This window comes from Setaria viridis, chromosome 7 (genome assembly GCF_005286985.2).
Source record: "Setaria viridis chromosome 7, Setaria_viridis_v4.0, whole genome shotgun sequence".
Classification (NCBI taxonomy): domain Eukaryota; kingdom Viridiplantae; phylum Streptophyta; class Magnoliopsida; order Poales; family Poaceae; genus Setaria; species Setaria viridis.
Window position 1 is genome coordinate 30,233,686 of NC_048269.2, and position 22,795 is coordinate 30,256,480.

At 47.0% G+C, this 22,795-nt stretch overlaps 3 protein-coding genes and 1 non-coding gene across 5 annotated transcripts; 1 reads left to right on the forward strand and 3 right to left on the reverse strand.

The window, feature by feature from the left end:
- Nucleotides 1-1,229: 1,229 nt before the first annotated feature.
- On the reverse strand, nt 1,230-5,760 carry LOC117865950 (uncharacterized). Its single transcript, XM_034750227.2, has 3 exons — nt 3,975-5,760; nt 3,293-3,393; nt 1,230-1,927 (listed from the first exon to the last, which is right to left on the reverse strand). The coding sequence occupies exons 2-3, from the start codon at nt 3,383-3,385 to the stop codon at nt 1,484-1,486; spliced, it is 537 nt and encodes a 178-aa protein (XP_034606118.1). The 5' UTR covers nt 3,386-3,393; nt 3,975-5,760; the 3' UTR covers nt 1,230-1,483.
- A 154-nt stretch (nt 5,761-5,914) lies between these two features.
- On the reverse strand, nt 5,915-9,738 carry LOC117865948 (uncharacterized). 2 transcript variants are annotated; one of them, XM_034750225.2, is made up of 2 exons: nt 8,059-9,738; nt 5,915-6,403 (listed from the first exon to the last, which is right to left on the reverse strand). In XM_034750225.2, the coding sequence occupies exon 1, from the start codon at nt 9,649-9,651 to the stop codon at nt 8,068-8,070; it is 1,584 nt and encodes a 527-aa protein (XP_034606116.1). In that variant the 5' UTR covers nt 9,652-9,738; the 3' UTR covers nt 5,915-6,403; nt 8,059-8,067. The 2 variants fall into 2 exon arrangements, with proteins under 2 accessions (XP_034606116.1, XP_034606115.1); XM_034750224.2 differs by lacking the exon at nt 5,915-6,403 and adding an exon at nt 7,591-7,918 and having other exon boundaries at nt 8,059-9,737.
- Nucleotides 9,739-13,408: 3,670 nt separating this feature from the next.
- On the forward strand, nt 13,409-21,806 carry LOC117863788 (transcription factor TGAL6). The gene is made up of 13 exons (XM_034747633.2): nt 13,409-13,549; nt 13,800-14,016; nt 14,117-14,209; nt 14,518-15,675; nt 16,333-16,447; nt 19,380-19,587; nt 19,693-19,767; nt 19,976-20,035; nt 20,128-20,205; nt 20,288-20,351; nt 20,477-20,748; nt 20,859-21,095; nt 21,174-21,806. Exons 5-13 carry the CDS (start codon nt 16,392-16,394, stop codon nt 21,327-21,329), a joined length of 1,206 nt encoding a protein of 401 aa, XP_034603524.1. The 5' UTR covers nt 13,409-13,549; nt 13,800-14,016; nt 14,117-14,209; nt 14,518-15,675; nt 16,333-16,391; the 3' UTR covers nt 21,330-21,806.
- Nucleotides 21,807-22,209: 403 nt separating this feature from the next.
- On the reverse strand, nt 22,210-22,281 carry TRNAW-CCA (transfer RNA tryptophan (anticodon CCA)). The gene has a single exon. It is a non-coding gene; the product is annotated as a tRNA-Trp (tRNA).
- Nucleotides 22,282-22,795: the final 514 nt, after the last annotated feature.

Consider the following 22,795-nt stretch of genomic DNA (forward strand, 5'->3'; position numbering starts at 1 on the left):
CAGTCATGCCAGTCGTGTGCTACCGTCGATAGTGGCGGACCCAAGAGATTTTAGGAGCCAGGGCGATTTAATGGGCTTAGCAATATATTAGATCTAACATCTATTGTATACGGCCTAGTAATTACTTGGGCCTAATGAACTCAAACATAAAGGAGCCCGAGCAAAGACCTAGGGTCGCCCGGGCCTCGATTCACCACTAACCATCGGTCAACAACCTTATACTCATCAGCTACTACTAGGCCATCCTCACCCTAGGTTTCTATAGCTAATGAGGGGAGGTGTCTACATTCTCATCCATACCCTACTCAAAACCCAACATATCTCTAGCATGTTCTAGCATCACCAATAACGTGACATATTCGAAAAGATACGCTAGTATGTTAGACGTTACCATAACGCAGAAGTATTATTCAATTCTCGAGAAATATAAGGACTTTCTGTTATAGGAAATTTGAAAATGTGAAAAATTATTATGTTGCTAGTTAATATATCAGACAAGAGACTTGCTGCAAAGTCAAATGCAAACACACTTTGCAATATAGAGTTGTATGCACATCATAATAGGGTGGTGTGCGCATGTATTTCTATTGTAGACACGTGTTTTCGATAGGGACTTATTTTGGATGCAAAATGTCATATGCAAGTTCCGCTCCTTAGTAGTGAACACATGGCATACAAGCACTATGTAATGGAGAATGCTCCATCAGTGTAGCATCTCGTTAAGCACCCATGAAGCTCCTTTAGTCGGGCAGCGTGACAAAGTTTTGGCCTTTTGGGGACCCAACGAGGCAACGACCATGACGTCGTGGCTACTAGTAGAGGAGTTCAAGGTGACAGTAGAGAATCGCTATGAAAGGTGAAGGCTCGGGACTTGGCCTTCGGCCTTCGCATTGTAATGAGCTCCTTCATGCTGCACGATCTGATCTGAGCGAAGAGTTCAAGCAGTTCTGGCTTTGGGCGCTATCATCTCTTTTACCAAAAAGGCAAAAAGTAACTATCCGCAAGTCATAATCACTCCCATTAGGCATCATAACCAATAATGCAATTAACCAATCCCCAAAGAGAAAATGCAGTGCCTCGCCTTTGTACAGTTCAGTTAAATCAGCTGAGATTTGAAAGGATTACAAACGTACAACGCACACAAAGATGCCAAGCGAATTCATGATTGCAGGAAAGTGATAATCCGAGCCTTCATGATTGATTCTGTACGAGGTAAAAGAGATGGCATATTCAATCTTGAGGCTTTCATCACGCAGGTTGAATTATGTTAGCGAAACATCTGTTCACCTCCACAGAAGCAAGCAACAACGACACAGAGTTCTCCCTAATTGCCTCAAATCATAAAGCACCTACACGCCCACACGTGCCGCAGAACGTGTGGAGCCTTCTTAACTCTAAAGGAAAGTTCGAATGCGAATGCGAGGACAGGACCGAATGAGAGCCAGGACTCAGCGCATGGTAACTAATGCCGGATCGAAGATCTTCACTTCTTCCTCTTCTTTGGGGGCTGGAGTGAGTCTTCGTCATCATCTTCCTCCTCATCCTCGTCTTGGTCCTCATCTTCCCCATCTACAGCATCGTCGTCATCTTCACCACCGTCATCGTCGTCATCATCTTCACCACCATCATCGTCATCGTCGTCGTCGTCGTCATCATCATCATCGCCACCACCACCCTCCTGGTCTTCTGGCTCTTCCTCAGCTTCCTCACCATTTTCCTCAGCATCACCTCTTTGTTTCTTCTTGTTCTCATTGGCCTTTGGGTTATCATATCCCTCTCCTTCTGAGATGTCCTCTTCACCCTCCCCAAAGTCACCATCCTCGTCCCCATCGTCACCACCGTCATCTTCATCACCAGCATCAGTTGGTTCAAGCTCGTCACTCTTCTTTCCACTCATCTTGAAGTCAGGCATACCACAGATAGGACCCTGTACATTGATCAAGCAAAATATGCAGATGTCAACATTCAGAACAAAGTCAAAACACTGAAGAAACAAAAATTCATATAGCACAAGATTCATTGTCCCGCTTTCATTGTCCAGGTGATGATCTAGATACCCCTTTTTCCATTTATCCTGGGTGGCTTCTAACTTGTAACCAGCTAAAGGCAGCTAATTCAGATGGCTAGAGACATCAAAGATGGATGTATTGTACTCTAAATTTGTGCCGGGTCGATGAGCGTAAATAGGATAGTTTGCTGCAGAACTGGCCTGTAACAGTCATCCATAACCATGTGGAGATACAGTACCATCCACCAGTCGACACGGTAGATGACCGGATCTAAAGAAACAATGACTTGGATCCACTGCAACTGTTTATGTACCAGCTCTGGAGGGTAGGCTGAAGAGTACAGCAACTACCCGGGGCCACATGTCATCCAGGGGCCCGTATAGACGAGGGCAAGAACTAGCTTTCAATTCCTACCCTGAGCCTGAGGCCGAGGTAGGCCAAGGTGTATCTGCTGTCTGGTAATGTAGCCCCACTGGAAATTTACAAAAGGGCTTTGACAATGAATCAATGATGCAGAAAAGGGACCTCGTCAAAATCTCTATTGCCAAGGGACCCCACTGCAAAATAACTACACTGCAAGTCTCTTGTGTCGCAGTCGCATCGCATCTCCTGCTGGCTACTGCAAAGTGCAAACGGCAAACACGCGGACCAGGGGGCGACAGCCTTGGCGTTGAAGAAAGGCTTTCTCGTTCTTACGAAAGTACAAAGCTATGTGCTGAGAAATTAGATGCATAACAATTTCGAAAAAAAGGAGGGATTTAGCCGCATAATAACACTACTACAGAAAATCAGATCACTTTTTAATCATCTTGCTTAGAAGGAAAGCACTGAATAAAACTGTCCAGCAGCTCCTTGTTGTTTTTGGAGGGAAGGGGAAAAAATACTTTTGGTGCGGTTGGGGGAAAAAAATATCTGGAGAGGAATCTTTCGGTGTCATGGGAAGCGAATATTCGGGCGCGGGGTAAGCACGTAATTAGCAAGCAACAAGAGGGCGCTTTTTATATCCTGTGGCCCGGTGGGCCCACCCCCCGCGGAACTCAAATCCCGGGCTGGAAACCACACCCTAAACCCACCCCCACAAATCCGCATCCGAAAAGTCCAAAACAAAGAACAATATCCCACCCACTCAACGGCCCAAAGCAGCCTCGCACCAGTAGCAGTAGGGTATTTTCCTCGAAAAACAAAGGAAAAAGGGCAAGCTAATCGAGGTGAGAAAAAAAATATGTCACCGAATCAGAAGAACCAGAACGACAAGACGAACAGGAGCATGCCGGTTGTTTTACCTCGGCGACGGCGGCGGCGAGCAGCTTCTCCAAGACGGCGGCGTCGCCGGCTCCGGCGGCAGCTTGCAGGGGCGCGGGCGTCATGGTGTCCATCTGGACGGCTGCAGAGGAGGCCACGTGGACATGCACAGGGAACAAGGCCCGTCAGATGGGACAGTATACCGTTGGAGGCGAACAAGGAAAACTTAAAAACTGGCAGCGGTTTACTTTCCCAAGGCCAAGCAAAAGGCCTTCAGCCCTGAGATTTTGTGCACCCTAATTTTAGCAAAAACCCAATCTTGGATTTGCTCGCAGAGCACAAGTACAACAACTGTCAGGTAAAGAAGGCTACGGGGGGAGGCTACGGGGGGCGCCTCGGGGCAAAAATAAAATGGATAAAACAGAGATGAACATGGGATGAACAAGATGGTACTTCTTGTCTCAACAAGAGAACCTGAAATGTTAGACTTCCATCCGTTCTGCCAGAAAAATACTTCACAAACATGCACATAAAGGTTCAGGCTTTGCAAAAGATTAAAAAAAACTATCATGGCTCCATGAAACATGAAAAAACAGTTCATGAAACGACAAACTAGGAAGAGTTTAGGCGTTAACAGAGGCAACAGATAGGATTATCCTCACCAGCAAGAACATGAAGTAATTCAGTGTGGCCAAACAAGAGACCAGGAACAGGGGAGGTTACCTTTGTGTCGAAGAACTGGAACTAGGAGGCGCAGATCTGAAGGTCTCGAGGAGGCTACTAGTACTCAACGGGCACAACTAGGCAAACTCCATGGCTGCAACGGGAGGGTGGAGCAGAGGAAAGGAGGAGACTTTTTCACACACACTAGAGAGAGGAAGGAGGGAGAGGGTAGGGAGCCGGGCAGCTCGGGCAGGAGGGGCAGGGCAGGTGGTGGGCGCAGGATAGGCCGGGGCCAAGCCATGGCTACTGATGGGTGGAGGGCATATGTGTAAATCACTTGTTCCCCCGGACTTGAAGAAAGATTGTGTGGACTCCAACAGTGAAGGGAAAAAAACTGAACGGTGTTAAGCACGGATTAATTAACCCGTGTTAACTTTGGACCGTCATCTCGTGGTGGGCGTTCGGCTTTTGCTTTCCCACCCGAGACCAGAACAGCAGGCGCAAGCCTGCGCTTCTCGGACCGAGAGCCTAAACCAGAGCTGAACTCCTGTGGCAACCATAGGACAGAGGCAGCGGTCAATTCTTCACCGGCCAAGCGCACGTCGCTAACACGTCATTAACGTCTCAGACATGACGTGATATACCAAAGTTTTATTGTTCTCGTAGATAAGATGGGAAAATTCAGTGCAGGAGACATCAGACGTGCATTGAATATCACCGTGAGTTGGTGGGAACAGCGGACGGCCGTTGAGCCATCAGCAAGAAGCACGCGCTGGAGCAGAGTTTCATTAATTTACAAGGTAAAATCCGGAAAAAGATCCGAGTACTACGTCAGGTGGACGCCCACCTGTTTCCTCAGGAAGACCAGAAATCTTTGGAAGAACACCCTCAAAATCAAAATTAAGAAAAAAGAAGGCCACCCGTTCCGGCATGCAGGATGCCAACGCCCGTGCGGCGACAAACCCGACGTCTCAATCGTCCATCTCGAGGTCCAGACACAAACAACGGCAGTTTAACAGAGGAAATCCCAGAAATGGATGGGGACATCATGTCGGCAGTAAGCACCGGTCGTGATGATAAAACACGTGTTTGCATGAATCTAACCAGAAAGGCATGGGAAATGAAAACCCAACGGGGAGGAAAGATCAAAAGCCAAGATTATCATTGGCAAAGCTTCAGCAAGAGCATCAGGCTACTTGCATGCATGATGCCTGTGTAAAGAAAAGCTGTGCAAATTAGTGGGGGCAACAGCAAGTCGGGAATGCGATTCCTTTGTTCTGGTGGTCTAAACATCTTCAAAAGCAATTCATGAGTGTTCAAGTCCGAATCATTCATAGCAAGGGTGGTAAAGTTCATACCTTTCCAATTTGTCTGAGGCACCAACTGTGCTGGGCGCATTATACCATAACTCTACTCCATGTTGCACTATACGCCAATAGCCCCCAAAATAACCAGGCCAAACCATGCCCATACTCATAAATAGTTCATGTGACGTAAATCATGTCCACCAACTCACATTCTAACATATAGCTGAAGATCGCAGAATTAAGTGAGAGAAGTTACAAGTTAACAGTGGATAACTCTGAACACCATGCTCTGAAATTCTTTTTGCATTCATGATTTCACGGAACAAACGATCTGACTAAGATTCCCTATACTAGTATACTTGAATGCGTTTGGGCAATCTAAGAATCAAACAAGTCCCCTGAGATTTTTCGGCTTAGAGTTAATTAGGACTACTGATCTGAAAACCTTAAAGAACCACGAGAATTTGGATAATCAGTTCAACATAACTCTGAAATAAGCTCAATCAAATTGCATGCTGTATAAGAACAACGATGATCATGTGCTCAAGAGAGGCTTATACAAACCACAATGGGTAAGGATGCAAACATAATCAGAAGTATAGAAGAACACAACAATATCAACAGAACATAAAGATACGAGGCTGAATAGACGAGAGGCACAAAAATCATAATCATGGCAGTGCTAAGTAGATCTAAAGGAACATTGTCATTCAATTACCAAAGAGTAATTATGGAAGCAACAAGTAGTTTTGCTGACAATGAAGAAAAAACTAGAAAAGACTGAATAACAAAGGAGCAATTAGTGAGGAAAATATATGGAGTCCCCACAACTTAATGCCCTAAGTAGTCATGTGAGATTAACTGAATCATTTATAACTGTTAGCTATCGACTGTGATAACAGTTTTCCCAGACAGGAATTGAAGATAACTGTTCTAACAAGAACGAACTACCATCCTACACTCATCTGCAAAACTTGGGCAGGCCAGAAGGCAGAGCAGGGGCGGAGCCAGACTATTTAGTCACCGGGGTCCTGGGTCAGTCGTGCTGTCATGTTTTATTCAGAAGAATTTGATAATGACAAGATGATTTTTAGTGGATTATAAGCACAAGTCACCATCAGCTGACACCGACGGAAGCATGTAGCCTGCCACTTTGGCAGAGTGGATCTGTGCACGGGCGGGCTGAAAGAGCAGGGTGCCTATTAGTCTACAGACCAAAATAAAATAAAATAATAGAAATGTGAAACAGAAGGTGACCTAGCCTCACCTCCACCCAGCCTAACACAATAAAATACAGAGGGGACTTATCGCCTCTACCAGTTAACCGCCTCCTTTCACTAACTGCCTCAAGTGTTCTTTCGGCACTATTTGAGCTATAGTGCTTTAGAAATTGCAATTTGACAATCCACATTCGATTAACTTGGTCACGTGCCAAGTGCCAACTGTATTACTTCAAATATAGCAGTATAGTTCAAATCTAGAAATATGCATGGCCCAACAGCACCAGGACAAAACAACCACAACCAGCCAGTCATGTAGATCATCAATAGCCATTCTAATTACCATGATGAAATAAACACAATAATTCCATAGCTCATGAATAGTACTGCTACTTCCATGTGTTCTGAAAAGAAAACCTAGTAGCATGGTTGCATGGATAAGGATTAAAAATTATTAATATGAATCCACTTAACAGTTTTCATCTTGGCCTATTCATGAGTTTGCATGATGACTCAATATTTCAAAGGTCCGCATTGAACTTCTAGTGACGATTCAACAGCTTAGCCATCTACCAGCAGTAAGAACAAATTCAAGTAATCAAAGTCTTATTGCCTTATTGAATCTAATAGGAACAATGCAAGGACAATCTTTAGATTGTACTTATATCACCAGCATATCCTAGCATAAGCAATTAATGAAAAATCAAATTAAAGTGGAGGCAGTTCAGGAAATGAAGGGGCTAATGTAATTAGTAGTGTCAGGGCGACAGGGCATGAACTGTGTAACAGAGTAATGCTGGCATAAGAAAGAACTCCAACTGCTATGCTTCAACCTCAGAAAAATTCAAGGTATATGAACAATAAATACAAAACAGAGATACCATAAGTTAGGCTCCATCCCTCGAGTTCCCTCTATAAAGCATGGTATGCATGATGAATTAAATCTATTCTACACGGGTACTGTCAAACACCGGGCAAATTTAGAAATAAACTTAAAGGGCAACAAAGCTGCAGATATTTAAGATCTTAAATGCTGTAGTCATCGAACCCAACCTCAAAGCAGCAACTTCAAGTTTAAGGCAAAAGCCATGAATACCCCATAGTTCCAAACAGCACTACAATTGCAACTGCAATTAAAATGTCTTCAAGTGCCCAGAAAAACCCTTTGATATTGTCAATGAGACCAGATAACAGCCAACTAGTCAAAATACAGATATTTCGGTACATGAAATCCAATACAGACCCATAAACTACATAATTATAAGCCGCAATAGCAAAACTACATTGTAGGCAATAAAAATGGCATGATTCTTCAAGAAAGTTCCTCCTTCAAATACTGCCACAAAGGTATCTGATTCAAATCTGGTTGTAAAACTCAACAGCAGGAACCCTTTCGCAACATTTTGGCACCAACATAGACTTAAAAGCCATCCGAATGTAAAATCACAAGAACCAACCACGACCCGCAGATGCCAAGCTAAAATACAAGGAAAAGAATCAGAAGACTATAAGAGCAAGATCAACAAATCACAAAGAATGCATAAAGAATGAAGGAACTCAAATCACAGTAGTAGAGGTGGGTCATAAAACAATGTAACAGGTTTAGAGTTAATATACCTAGTTCCGTCAGTATCCACCCTGAAAACCAGTGCCCCCAATCTGAGCACCAGATACTTGGCCCTGCCCAGCAGCCCCAGCCTGATAACCAGCAGCATTGGCAGCGGCCGCCGCAGCTGCCGCTGCAGTACTAGTCTGGGTAGTTGCTTGGCCAACCTGAAACCCAGGTGGCCCTTGAAAACCAGGAGGAGCTCCAGCTCCTTGGTATGCAGCTGCTGCTGCTTGAACACCTGCTGCATTTGGGAAAGCGGCACCTCCTGCTCCAAACGCCTGAGTCCCAAAACCCTGAGCTCCAAAACCTGTAAGACCAGCTGTGTGTGCCTGCTGGCCCCCTGCACCCAGTGCAGCAGCAGCAAAGGCTGGGTTCATAGCTGCAAGCATGGCTGGTGTCATCCCCAGTGCGGCTGGGTTTTGCATTGCTGCTATCATGGCAAGCATTGCATTGGGCTGAGCAAATGCCTGTTGTTGTGCGCCTAATCCCAACATAGCTGCTTGCTGTGCAAAACCCAAGTCAGGAACAGCAGCAGCACCATATGCTGATGCATCATATGGGCTAATGGCGGCACTGGCAGGAGCAGTCATTTGTGCAGCAGCAGCCGCAGAGGCAGTGGTGGCATTGGAGTTAGCATTTGCATTTGTCCCGGATGAGCCCTTGGTCCTCCCATCTATAGCTTTCTGTATGTTGAGCATCTTGCCATCAAAATTCCTCACTGGTTCCTCCAAAGCACGGCGGGCACTCTCTACAGACTTGTAGACAAACAACGCAAATCCCTTTGGTTTGCCAGTGTTCTTGTCAAAGCCCAACGGCCCCTCCTCAATCTCACCAAATTGCGAGAAGTACTCGTATAGGCGGTCGACGTCCACATCAGCATGCACATTACCAACAAATATCTTGCGTGGCATATTGTCGGGCTGCGAGGATGAGCCAGAAACGTTGCTGGTGGTACCGGAGTTGGAGTTGGAATTGGTGTTGGTGTTGGCGTTGGAGCTAGGGTTCTGAGACTGAGAGGCTGGGGGTGCGGGACCTGAGGCGGCAAGGTGGCAGAAAGCAAGACGACCACCGATTTGGAGCTGGGGGCGGCGGAGGGCGCGGAGCGCAGAGCGGCGGGAGCGGAAGAGGACGAACCCGTAGCCCTTGGATCTGCCCGACTGCTTGTCGGAGATGACGCGGCAGTCCTCGAGCTCGCCGAAGCGTGAGAACGCGGAGCGGAGGTCGTCGGCACCGGCGCCCCACCCGAGGCCGTGGACGAAGAGCTTCCTGCTCGCGGGGTCGGCCTCCGCGGCGCGGCGCACGGCCGCCATCGTGACGGGGCTCTCCTCCGCGGCCGTACGGAGCAGCGACACGAGCTGCTCCCGCGACAGCGGCTCGAGCAGCTTACCGATGTCCTCCGCCTCGTCCCCATCGTCGCCGACGCCCTCGTCCTCGTCCTCGGCGGCGGCGGTGGGCTCGGGCGGGTCGTCGGTGATGGGGAAGTAGATGGTGCCGCGGGGCTTGTTCTCGGAGGACGCCGGTTCCTGGCGGTGGTTGCCGGCGGCTGGCTCCGCGGCGGCGGCGGACTCGGCGGGATCGGCTTTTCGCTTCTTCGGCGCCATCGGGATTCGGGAGCGAGCTAGGGTTTAGGCGCAAGGCAAGGGGAGATTGGGATTTCCGGTCGGACACCACTGATGAGAGGAGAGAGAAAGGAGGTGGAATAAATATACCAAGCGGGCCTTGATTAACGACGGCAGAGGCTGGCAGTCTTTATGGAGGCCCAGGAGTCGTCCTAAGTTTTCTTCTCGGCCCGTATTATTTGGAGTGCCCACATAACCCAGCCAGATCATTACCGAATTTCCAGCCCATTAGAACTGCCATTATTATACTGATTTCTGCGGAATCACCACAACCACAATCTTGCGTACTTCTAATCTTCTATTGAAAAATAGATTGTTACGGGCCCGTTTGGTCAGAACTAAAGTTTAACTCCTATCACATCGAATGTTTAGATACTAATTATAAAGATTAAACATAGACTAATTATAAAATCAATTGTACATAGGTTAATTCGCGAGACGAATCTATTAAGCCTAATTAGTCCATGATTTGACAATGTGCTGCTACAGTAACCATTTGCTAATGATAGATTAATTAGGCTTAATAGTTTCATCTCGCAAATTAGCTTCCATCCGTGTAATTAGTTTTATAATTAACTCATGTTTAGTTCTCCTAATTAGCCTCCGAAGATTCGATGTGACACAGACTAAACTTTAGCTCAAGGATCAAAACACCCCCTAAAAGTAAAAACACCCCGTAAAGACACCCGAGTTCAGCTGTGAGTTTGTCTGCAGTGAACACTAGGGAAACTTCATCATTTTTAAGAAAAAAATAACCATAAGCTGCATTTGAACAGAAATCAGTTGCCCAAGGTCTAGACTCGAGTGAATGAAAATCGGGCAACACACCTAGTCAAAAGCACAAGGAAATACCGAGTTTTTTGCGACCATATGCAAAGTCAAAACCCAAAGGCATAACGAGTCGTATTGCTTGCTCATCAGCCACAACTACGCTTAAAGGTGCACGAACAATTCAAGGCCAGCCATGGTGACGCGCACAGCGTCCTTCCTCTCCACAAGTTGAGGCTTCCTGTACCCAAAGCCTCAGCAAGCAATGCGTGCGGCCATGGGGCCCCGGCCTAACAACCGGAGCCAACCCAAGCTCCGGGTGCCTGTCTAGATAAAGAAAATGTGAGGCAGAGATGACATTGGCTGCTCCATTTTCTGCATACATGGCCCAAATTATTGGCTCAAGTGGGGCATCGTATTTGCGAGGTGGAGTGCCCCCCACCAATTCATTTTCATTCCTTGTTGGAACCTCGCTCTCTTGTCCTCCCATTTTTCTATGGTTTTTTTTTGTTTTGTTTTCAGAAAGAAAAGGCACGCTCCAATGATTCCATTTTTTATGTGTATCGCAAAATGTTTTGTTAGCTTCAGAAAAGAAAAGAAAAGGGAACGGTGGATTACTGTCAGGCAGATTTGTTTTAGGAGAGGAGGTGGTGGAGTAGTGAGTGCAATGTGCTTGCTGACAGCAGATAGGGTTTGTAAAGAAAAGAAAAGTTGTTCGATTATCTGGTTGTAGATGAAAGAAGTTAAGATAAAACCTGATAAAAAAAATAGAATGTCCAATAATTGTTGCGTCGACCTTCCTTCCTGATCACTGCCTATCCCATTAGCAGGTACAAGACATTTCTGCACCACTTTTAAACCAAAGATAGAGAGACGTATGTCTTTAAACATGTAAGATCAGAGAGCGATCACATTGGTCATGGGCATATTGCTAATGCTGTCCAATAGCTAACAGACTTGCACATGCAAGCCTATCCGAACAGGTCTCCGAGCAAAGAGATCAGCTAGTGCAGGCGCAAATCATGTGTGCACTGCATGCAAAGTCAGTCAAAAAGGTCAGGGTTCCTTGGATCAACACGAAATGCCTTCCTTCGTCCAGTGAGCATCTCTGTAGCTGCATGCCCTGATAGCTGATACCCAAGGTGATCTCTTTTAGGCTTCTAGCTTTGCAACTTTTTATTTTTTTAGCTTTGCAACTGGAGGTGAAGTAATGGCACGCACGCGGTCTATCCAGCAGCTATCCAAGTCGAGCTTGCGTCTCCTCTGTCCAACGGCGAAGACCGAAGCCATCCTGATCCCCTTCGTGCTGAGTAGATTGCGTTCGCGACTTATGTGAGGGCATCACTGCAAGGTTACCCGAAGACATGGCTGGATTTATCTGAATGATTTCGAGAATTTGACATTTTTAAGTTCTGAAGAGATTCCATGGTTCTTGGAAGAGTATGCATGCCATCGCGTACTGCTCGTCTCTGTTCCAAGTCACTCTTGCAGAGATATACCCAGGCATATGCGGATATGCCTGAAGAAGACCCATGGATCGACGCTAGCCTTTGACCTTTCAAGCGTAGATTACAAATATGAACAGCGCAGTGATGACCATGTCGGCCACGCAGAGTTTTCCCCGGAAAAAGGAAGCACCAACTGGCCTACGATTGGCATCGGTCCGTGACGCACGACCAAGCGCATTTTCTCTTCGGATCAAAAAAGGGCGGAGAGATCAAACGACCAAAAGCGCAGCGAAAAGAAACTGGGATCACCTCCTCCTTGTTTATTTCTGATTGGGTTGCTCTAGATGATTTCACGGCTTATGTTTGGCCTCTGCTAGCTCAATGTGAAGCAAAGCAGCTTCGAGAGACTAGAGTATCAGGGAATCCTCCCATGGCACAAACCAATAGCCAAGCTCTGTTCTGATTATATTAACAACACTGAACTTTGCCTGCACAAAGATCGCAGGAGCAACTTGCAGCAAAGCCATCACTCGCCATCAGCTCAGGCCACCATGTACTCACTGATCGATACTAGGCATAAGCAGCCAACATCCAGCGTTACTTTGAGATTCTAATACTATGTTCGTTTACTGCTTTTCACCCACTTTGTAATTAAATAGCTTATCACCGTGCCCTCTCACTCACTAATTGCGATGTTCTTTTTTTTTTTAAGGAACAGCAAGAGCTTTGCCAAATTTTTATTAGAAGGAGAAACAAAAACGAACAAACAATTGCGAGGTTCTTTTGATCCTAAGAAACAATGGCGAGCACAAATCGGCAATCGTCTCCATTCTTTTTTTATATCTCGTTTTAAAACGCATGATGTTAACTTCGGCAGATTCGGACCATGCATTTGCCCAAAACATATCCTGCGTTGTCTTAGTGATCTTTGCTGAAACATAATTTAAAAGAAGCTACCGCCAAAAATCTGATTGCAGACCGTGTCGATGTCCTTGCTACCGGTAAAAGTAAAAGTAAATGGAGGAAGTAGTATGCAGCAATGCTCGCGTGAGAATCTTAGTCATACACCATTATGCTTGCTCACTTGGTGCAATGGAGTAGCACGCCTCGTGCACGGGGTGAATTTCCCTCTTGCTTTCGATGGTGCTACTGCAACTTTACTTATTTTTTTTCATTTTCTTCATCGCATTGTTTTCACGTTAATTTTTTTGACGCCCACAATTCAGCTCATAGAGGTAATCACATCGTACATTAGAACTTTAGAAGCAGCAGTAGTAATACTTGTTATACGATGTGTGTGCATCCAAATTATTTGGCCATCAAATCCTAATGCTGATAGTCTCGGAAACCCTAATCCAGGAGATTTGGACGAGAAACTTTCGATCTGATCTCTCGTCACTGGTCAGCATGGGTACCTTGCCTACAGCCTACCTAGTGGATGCTGCTGCTTCGGGGACTAGCTGCCGTCCAAGGCCCAGGCAAGGTTGGCCCACCAGATTAGCAGTACAACAAAACCAGTGTTCGTTTCCAGCAGAGCATCGGATGCAGTCAACCCAATTCTTGCTCCGCTTCTCCAATCTACCACCACCTACTTCTGCCTGCCGAAAGGTAGCCAGCCGGAATCCTCGACGCAGAAGAAATCTGAAGTTGCATCTACGTAGCAAGTAAGTAATTCCTTTTTTTCAGATCATACAGAGTACGACCTTCACTTTATGATCTGTTGCTTCCCAGAAATCAAACCGCTGCATTTGATGTTTGAGCGGATTATTTGATCAACCGGCTGCCCTTCCTGAACTATTATATTCTTGGGATATATTTAAGGCCCCAATTAACTCGAGGGGGCTATAAAATTACCCTAACTTTTTTACCAGAAATTTCCCTGAAATCATACTCAACATCATGAACTCTGGAAAGGGGGCAAAAGGAGGTCGGGAAAAGAAGGGTGCAAACCAATCAGGCCAAAAGGAAGACAAGGCGACGAAGGAATCAAGCAGCCACAGCCACGACTATTGCTGCTACGCATTCTCACTCCAGAAAGAGGAAAGGGAAAAATAGACGCACCGTGATGTGGACATGCATGAACAGCTTCAATAATGCTGCCATCAGCAAGCAGGGGCCCGTTTGCATTAAGGTTCAGTAGTTTGCATATATTAGCAGGACTGCATCATTGTGGCCTAATTATACTACTAATTGATCCCTCATAGTGCTTTATCTTATCTCTTCTTTTTTAGGTTGCCCGTCCAAAGGTTCCTCTTCTTTTGCGCCTTTATGGCAAAGGAGAATTCTTCGTCGTCGCGCACCAGGGTTACGCAATTCACAAAAGAGTAGGTGCCCCCACTAAGCGTAATATATTCCTCTTCGTTTTGTTTTGCTTTGGATCAGATTATTATGCAGTGTAATTTCCTCTTGCTTTTGGAAAGATATGGGCAATGATTGCACAATAGCGGGACGACTTAGACTCGTTAATGAGTAGACGACGTAGCATTACAGAATCAAATAAAAATTCGTAACATATTTGTACCTTCTTTCCAGTTTTCAACAATGTTTAGTTTCTTGTTACCAAGATAGGTTTATCTACTGTATACTTAAATGACTGATCAACATCATGTGTTCTTCTCAACAACATTGTTAGGCATCACTGGGTTAACAAAAAAAAATGTTTATACACCACTGTGGAAAGCACCGAGGAATTGGAGACGAGAAGCATTTGAGCAAAAAGGAAAGATGTAAAGGCTTCTTTTTGGGAAGGTTGAGGAGGTCTAGTGATCAGGAGGGATACCCCAGAAATGGGAAGTTCCACCATGCACCAACTTGGTGAATCTAGTGATGTCCCTTACTTGCATCACGGAATCTAATGGGACCCCATTATAGGGTCATCACAACGATGAGCATTACTTAAATCCTTATGGCCTTCTTGAGGTTCCAAAGGCACTATAGCAATTGAGGTAAGTCATGATAAGCTCACTTTATAATTTCGCATGAACCTAGTGCTGTCCTAGTGTCCTCCGCTCCATTATACTCCTTAACCATTTATGTTTAGATAGTTTCATCTGTATCTGTGAGTAACAAGCTCACAAATGCAAGGACCTTTAATCTGCAGGAGTTCTTGTGCCAAAAGAAACTCCCTTTGCACTAAAATCTTCTCATCTATGAGTAACTGTGTATCATGCCTACAGAGTTTTCTTGCGTTCACCTTTCTGCCTAATCAGTAAATGACAGTGGATGCTGTGTATTTAACCATCTTTGCTTGGTGGAATTGCAGTACAATGTACGTGGAAACTACTCGGAGTCTTGCCTTTCCAGGGCACTGCCAATCTGTTGTATTATCTGATACTGTTGAGCACCTAATGTGTCGATCTCTCTAACTAACCAAGTGTGTGCCTGCAATGCAGGCTTAAAAGCATGCTTCTTTTACACCTGAAAGTTACCGTCTTTCTTCTCTGTCAGAATCATGTACATACTTTTCTGGCTCTCACTTGTTAGGTGATGATGGATGCGTATATGTATTCCTGTGTGCAAGCAACTTCGCACATATCCAACTAGTTTACGTAAAGAATAATTAGTGCATCCTAAGCATGAGGCCCAGGTGATAATATTAGATACTAAAAGCTCTTTATACTTGGCTCCTCCTTTTAAAGGGAAGGCAGCTGGCTCCTTATATAACCCTGCCTCACTTACTCCGGCCAACTGGTGGTGTCCTTTGGAGCTGAGCTAGAGCACATCTGTGGAGGCCCTTACGTTCAGTGATTCGATGTCTCCCGTCATCCTTAACTGAAGAAACTGCAATCAGGTACTAAGTTTCCCTACCTTTTGCTTGTTCAGTCTGTGTTGATCTTAGTCATGAACAAGTAGAATTCAGTTATTTGTCTGCTCTTCATGTCTGCTAGAGATTTGATAGCTGGAGTTTTGGTAGAAATTGACAACAACAAAGGCATCGCACTAGAGCTTGCCAAGCATAGCTTGTTTACCTCTCCATTCCTGCTGGCTTGAAAGAAATAGGGCATGGTTTCTTGGGCTAAGACATGATAGCTTCTCAGCGGATGCGTTCTTCTACAAACGATTTATGGCTATTGGAACTTTAGCTAGTCATGCTCAATTTGTTATTGCCTTCTTATTTTGGATGGCTGCAAACTGCTGCAAGGATACAGAACTACAATCAATCATATTGGCTTCTCCAGTAAGTCTGGAATAGCACCTCTAGAACCCATATGTTTATGAGAATCTTTATATTGTTGGCCAGAATAAAGTGATTGGAGCAAGTGATCAAATATTTGTATTTTCAACAGAGCGTATCCTTCATAAGATTATTTTTTTTTCTAAGACTATATCTTCATTCATGTTCATTCAACACTAGACAACCTAGAGCAGAGGCCGAACCTTCAAGTTTTATGAATCATGCAGCTAGTATTCTCGTTTTGGTAAATGAATTGCTATTTCTGTTTGGCAGACATGAGGTGAGGTGATCAATATAAGTATTAATTTAAGGGAGATCATTTTGAGCATGTTATGATGGAGCTCTACCATGGATATCTTGAAGATCATTTCAACCTCCACAAGCTTAGGTGTGTATTTCCTCAGACCCGATCCCCCTGTTTCATCTGAACGTTCTGTCGATCCGATCCTTCACAAAATACCAATGTTTTGATGACTGTCCAATCAGTCATCTGAAGTAGAACAAGACGTGAAGCAAAGAGCAGAGCTAATAGCTTTGTGTCACTAGCACTAATAGACTAGTAGTGCAATTTGCATTAGATTTTCATTACCTGTGGGTGGCACATCATGATGTAAACTGAATACTAGATCTTTAGAGGTGCAAGTGGACTAGTGCATCTAGAGTGAGATCATGTTAGTTAAAATAAACAAAGTGAAGCTCAAAAGTAGGAAAAATAAAAAGATGGCTACCGTCTTTTGGAATCACCAGTTAGGACCAAAACGCATGCTACATCAAGAAATACTTTGTGCTAACTCTCCAAAAGCAGATTGTGAAGGGAGACGTGTCCCTTTGTTCTCTGCCTAGCCTAGGCAGCCATGGGCTCTCGTTTTCGACAAGCTTTAGCCCACAGGTTCCACTGAATTATGCAGGACGCATAGCTGTTCCTGAATAGCACACATTAGCCATCAGTACCGTTCCTTTTAGCGGCCACGACGGTGAGCTTTGCATCAGGTCTTTCTTTAGTTGAGGTCCTCTGATAGTTGACCCCGTAACGGAAAAAAGCTGAGAGCCTTATTTGGCAAAACAGTGCATGGGCAGTGAGGCACTAGGCTCTGGCGAAGGACAGGTGTTTTGTTTTGCACCGTCTCCAGCCCACTATTCTGCAGGGCAGGGGCTGCCAGCCTCCTGCTCAAGTGGCCTGGTGCTGATCTGAAGGAAGTGGTGACCAGTGCTGTACTGCTGTGCATCAGCAGCTTTCACCACTGGCAACTCAACCAGACATTCCCTTTTCTTTTGTCATCACATTTCCTTTTCATCAACATCATTGTGCACAGTAAACACACGCTACAACTTGCAGGGTTTTTTTATATATATTTCAGGTTGCGTGCATGTATCACATACTATGTTCTTCGCTTTCATGCATATCTCCTCTGAGATCTGCATAATCGGCTCGATATGGTTATACACCATTAGAATTGCATCTTCTGTAGACTGTTTCAATAGGAGAATTGGATCCAGATCCTTGCATATTAACCTGGTACAGTGACAAATCGCACCCACACGTGTGGCGAAATTAAGCCGAAAAAAAATGCTACGCCCATCACGCACTTCTGTTTCAGATAAGTTGGATGGTGGGGTTAAGATGATGCCCAGCGACCACTGCTTTATCTGCAGCCTGTTCCTGTGTGCTGGATAGAGCAGAGACCAACCTAACCTGCTTCGCCGTAAAAGCCAAGTGGCCTCGCCAATAATTGAGGGGCCATCCAATCCAAACCCTCTTTTGGCCGTGCTGGCTTGGCGAGCCCTCCACTATGTGTGATGAAGCTTCTGCTTCCTGTCGTGCGGGAGCAAGCATTGCATTTTGCACGTAATCATTGAGGCCCATGAATAATTGGATAGATCATGCTACAAACACTGTCGTTTTATTACGGTATTCTGAGCTCTCATGTGGTCATGTGGAGTTGTGGACTATAAAAAAAACAAGAGGGTCAAAAGAATACAACATGCATGCAGCTGGTCATCAGCTTAAGCTTGTGGTTTAGGATCTAATTCTAGCTATAATCTAGTGACGTTGTGGGGTTTCCTTCAGGAGCCTTCTTGCTTTGCACTGCTATTCCTGCGGTGTGATGTCACCGCTGATGAACTGATGGGCGTCAGGCGTCACCGTCACCACACCCTTTACATGCTTAATCCTTAACCACTAGTTTAGCCTCTGCTACTAAGTATAATGGCCGGAAATTCCTAGCACTGGCCGGGCGGTGTGGTGGCCGTCCTTGTCAGCCCAGGGGTAGAGATGTACTTGGCCGCATAGCGTCACCGCCGGTCGGCCGGTGCGCGCCTGACTGAGACCGGGGCGCGGCTATCATCGCGTCCGAGTAGATCAGCACACGGGCTTATCCCGTATCTCGCTGGTCAGCCGCACGCAGCGCACCAAGACGGCGTCGTAACTCGATCAAGTGGAGATCGAGGTGGCCATGGACCCACGCTCTCGTGGTCGTCGTTTGTCGCGCTTGCTGCCGTCGCCGGCCGGACGGCGGCCGCGCTGAGCAGAAGAGCGAAACGAGCATCGCGGACGCAGAAATTATGGGGACGAGAAGCAGCTGCCGAAGCAGGAGCATGAAAATTTTTCAGAGGTGGCAACTCTTCCGTTGGAGTCCGGGCTCGAATTATTCGTTCCGGAGCCGGATTCCAGATTCCAGGCTCCACTCGAGGTCGAGGCGACGGCGGGCGACGGCATCGTCCAGCCACCACTGGCCACGGCAGCTGCCGCTCCCGATTCTCTTCTCTCGATCATCTCGTTGAGCCGATGCAGATGCACCCCGCCTAGCTAGGCTCCTAGGCCGCACCAGCACAGGTTCTCGCTCGCATCCCAGTAGGCAACCTCAGCTCGCCGTCGATCCGTTCCTTCCCTTGCCCGGGCCGGCGGCCACCGATCTTTTACTTCTTGTGAAACCATTGCCGTCCGGAGGTGACAGAGACGCCGTCGTGGACGTTTAGATTTTTTTGTTCCGTGACAGGAGTGCACGGCGTCTTCTCAGCGCGCCATCCATCATCATGCCATCATTTGTTGCGTACGTTGTCAGCCTCGGCGGCTTTGCCAAAAGTGCTCGCCGGGGTTGCCTTTCCCAGCGCCTTTCCTGAGCACAGCTGCGGCCGCAATCGGAGAGAGCATATTTGCCTTTGCCGCTGCGCTCATTCCATTCGGAGCTCGAAAGCTTCGCTTCGCCTGCCTTTCTCTCATTTTTTTTTTCTTTCGCTCTTTAACCTGGTTGACACCTGCAACGGCGCTCTGTCGTTAACTCACGCTGCCTCCCCCGCTGGTTGTTTTTCTGTTTGGGTAGCATCGGCAGCGCCGCCTCCCCGCCGGAGTTCATGACCTCTGCGTCCGCGGTGCAGTTCGCGGCGGTGCCTGTCAGAATGGGGGTGTACGAGCGGCCGGCGCCGGCGCCCGTGATGGGCATGTGGAACAGCGATCCGTTCAAGGTCGATAGCGGCCAGGCCACCAGCGGCTCCACCGTCATGGAAGCGGACAAGAAGTTCGACAATAGGGTGAGGAAGGATGAACTCATCGATCAGCTTGATTTCTTGCATGGCTTCTGTGATTTGTCCATCGATGGGTGGAGTAGAGTACTGATGTTGATGAGCTTTGTGCAGCTAGAAGATGTTCCACAGGTAGCACTAGAGCCGGCGAGAAGTACGGATCAGGAAACAAGCAGGCCGCCAGAGAGGGTACAATTCAAGGATCTTTCACTTGTTTTCCTTTTTGTCTTTTTGACTGCCGCAGCATGTTTAGTCTTTCTTAAATACTCCTACGTTACAACAGAGAAAAGTGATCTTTTAAGTCTTAACTTCGACAGTCCATTTCATAGGTTATTTGATTTGTTGTTGCAAGAGAAATAAAATGCTCTGAATATAAACCTGAAATGTTTTGCCTCAGGTCCTGAGAAGACTTGCACAGAACAGAGAAGCTGCTCGGAAGAGTCGCCTGCGAAAAAAGGTAACCACAAGAACTTCACCAATATTTTGGTGCTATCATGCTTAGTGACCTTCTATCTCACAATTGGCCCCGATTTTGTTGGTGTTTAATAGGCTTACATCCAGCAGCTAGAGACAAGCCGGATGAAGCTGGCACAACTAGAGCAAGAGCTTCAACGGGCTCGACAACAGGTACAAGAAAGAATCCGTTGGTTAAAGCCATCTCATCAGTCCCTGCTACATTCCCTGATTCAGTGCATTGGCTGATCTGCAGGGTGCATATGCAAATGGGAACATGGGAGACTCGACTCTCGGATTCACAGGACCAATGGATCCAGGTCAGGTTTTGCACCTATTATTCTCAAGAACAAACACTTGTCGTTCAGTGGCATTCAGCAAAATGTTCAGTGGCAGACCCTGTGTATCTGACTTCCGGCTTGCTTGTATGGTTCACTTCCAACAGGTGTTGCTGGGTTCGAGATAGACTACAGCAACTGGGTCGAAGAGCAGAACAGGCACACAGCCGAGCTGAGGTCTGCTCTCCAGGGGCAGCCATCGGAGCTGGAGCTCCGCACGCTCGTGGAGACCGGGCTCAACAACTACGAGCACCTCTTCAGGATCAAGGCGCTGGCCGCGAACGCCGACGTTTTCTACGTCATGTCCGGCATGTGGAAGACACCCGCCGAGCGGTTCTTCCTGTGGATCGGCGGGTTCCGGCCGTCGGAAGTGCTCAAGGTGGCCGGCTCAGACTCACTTACCGTGCAGCTTCAGACATAAAACAAGTGCTGTCCTCCCGAGAGATTTTGTCTCACACGTTGGATCTTGCTGTTGCTGGTGTCACTCAGATCCTAAGGCCGCAGCTGGAGCCACTGACGGAGCCGCAGCTCATGGCCGTGGGCGGCCTGCAGCACACCTCGACGCAGGCCGAGGACGCCCTGTCGCAGGGCATGGAGAAGCTGCAGCAGAACCTCGCCGAGACCCTGACGGCCGCGGCCGACCCATTCGGACTCCCCGACGGCTACATGCTGCAGATGGCGACCGCCGTGGAGAAGCTGAAAGAGCTCGTCGGCTTCGTCACCCAGGTAACCAACCGACCCGGTCGCCAAGCACCATCCGCAAGTGGAAGATCCCCTGCTTCTCACACGCTATCCATTTTGCAGGCGGACCATCTCCGACAGACGACGATGCAGCAAATGCATAAGATCCTGACGACGCGGCAGGCGGCGAGGGGCCTCCTGGCGCTCGGCGACTACTTCCAGCGCCTCCGCGCGCTGAGCCATCTGTGGGCGACGCGGCGCGAGGCAGCGATTAGCTAGACGTCGGTGGCGAAAACCAACTGAAGATGAATGAAGACGACGACGAAGAGTAGTAGGTCGTTGTAGGCCAGCCGAGGACGAACAAGTGGTCGACCTCGCTGGGATTGGATGAAGAATGCGAAGGCTTCTCAGCCAGCGGCGCCGCCATGCTTGCCGGCGTCTCTGGGGAACAGGAAGTTGGTGTGCGCTTGTCAGGTGCAGTGATCAATGAATAACGAAAATTGAGGCCTTTTTCTGAGACGTGTACATATCTTGTTTTGGTATACCTGGCCGGAGGCCTTCTACAGCCGTATAATTAATTGGTATAATGATGGGTTTTACGAGTAGTGTTTACGGTATATATGATGTAACAGTATGTAACTAGTGTCTATCCATTTCTCATGAGTTGGGCATGCAGTCCTTGTGCCATTGTATTGTACGGAGTATGGAACAAGCTAGTTCACCTGTTGAGGAATGAGATGCATCCGTAGCAGTTCACACTTGCGAGTATTTGCATCGGACGAGATTGCTTGCACCAGTCCTGCTTTCGGTTCAGACTTCAGAACCATCCTTATTTTATCTTTGGAAGTTAACCTCCGCCAGAGTTTTTCTTTTAACTATATTTTTTTAATACGGCAAAGCTTTGCTAATCGAATTTATAGAAGAACAACCAAAGAGAGGTCGAGAGCTATGACTCTACGAGAGCTTGTGATTAAAAACAAAACAGAGACTACTATGATATACTATGAAAAGTTGAACAACTAATACTATGTCAGGCAGATCCAAGGGAGAACCAAAAAAAAATGATTTCAGAAAAGAAGAAACAAGTGGGTTAAACGGGTAAACTTTTTATTAAAAAAAGAGAGAAAAAGCAAAAAGAGATCCGCTAGAATCGGGGGTTTGAACCCGACGTGAATCGAACACGCAACCTTCTGATCTGGAGTCAGACGCGCTACCATTGCGCCACGGATCCAGCGGTGATCACTGATCACTTTAATTTTATTTGTCCTTGTTGCATCAACCAAGGCACAAACCATATTACCAGAATGCCAGGACACGACGCTAGACACCCTTGTAATTCTGCTTCTGCCTCGACAATCCTCATGTATTTGCCTAACTTTGCTCCTCTATCGCAGTTAGATTTGTGGAAATAGGGCAAATCATTCAATCTTCAGGTGTTCTGCTCCGTTCTTCTCTCTTCACACGAACAAACAGAGCTTTAGGGCGTGTTTGGTGTCCTGCAGCTGCGTGAACCAGGCTCACCGCGTGCACCCTCCGTCTGTTCGGTTGCCTGGTCCCCCCCGCGAGCCAGGTTGTGCGCGTGCAAAACAACCCCCTCGGCCAGGCTCCGCGGATACGAGACGAGCGGCCGTTTCCGCCGGGCTTGGCTCCCGCGGTGCGACGGCGGGCGCGCGGGAGGCGAAAACTTGGCCGGCGGGAGCTCGCGCCATTTCGCTGGGGTTACCTTCCCCTTTCGCGCCACTCAC

What these genes read in the sequence shown, in the direction of transcription:
- LOC117865950 (XM_034750227.2), bottom strand. Translation starts at nt 3,385, where the DNA reads ATGGACACCATGACGCCCGCGCCCCTGCAAGCTGCCGCCGGAGCCGGC. An exon ending in TCGCCGCCGCCGTCGCCGAG is followed by an intron (nt 1,928 to 3,292) that starts GTAAAACAACCG and finishes ATCAATGTACAG; the next exon opens with GGTCCTATCTGTGGTATGCC.
- LOC117865948 (XM_034750225.2), bottom strand. Translation starts at nt 9,651, where the DNA reads ATGGCGCCGAAGAAGCGAAAAGCCGATCCCGCCGAGTCCGCCGCCGCC.
- LOC117863788 (XM_034747633.2), top strand. Translation starts at nt 16,392, where the DNA reads ATGATGGAGCTCTACCATGGATATCTTGAAGATCATTTCAACCTCCAC. An exon ending in TTCAACGGGCTCGACAACAG is followed by an intron (nt 20,206 to 20,287) that starts GTACAAGAAAGA and finishes GCTGATCTGCAG; the next exon opens with GGTGCATATGCAAATGGGAA. An exon ending in GGCCGTCGGAAGTGCTCAAG is followed by an intron (nt 20,749 to 20,858) that starts GTGGCCGGCTCA and finishes GGTGTCACTCAG; the next exon opens with ATCCTAAGGCCGCAGCTGGA.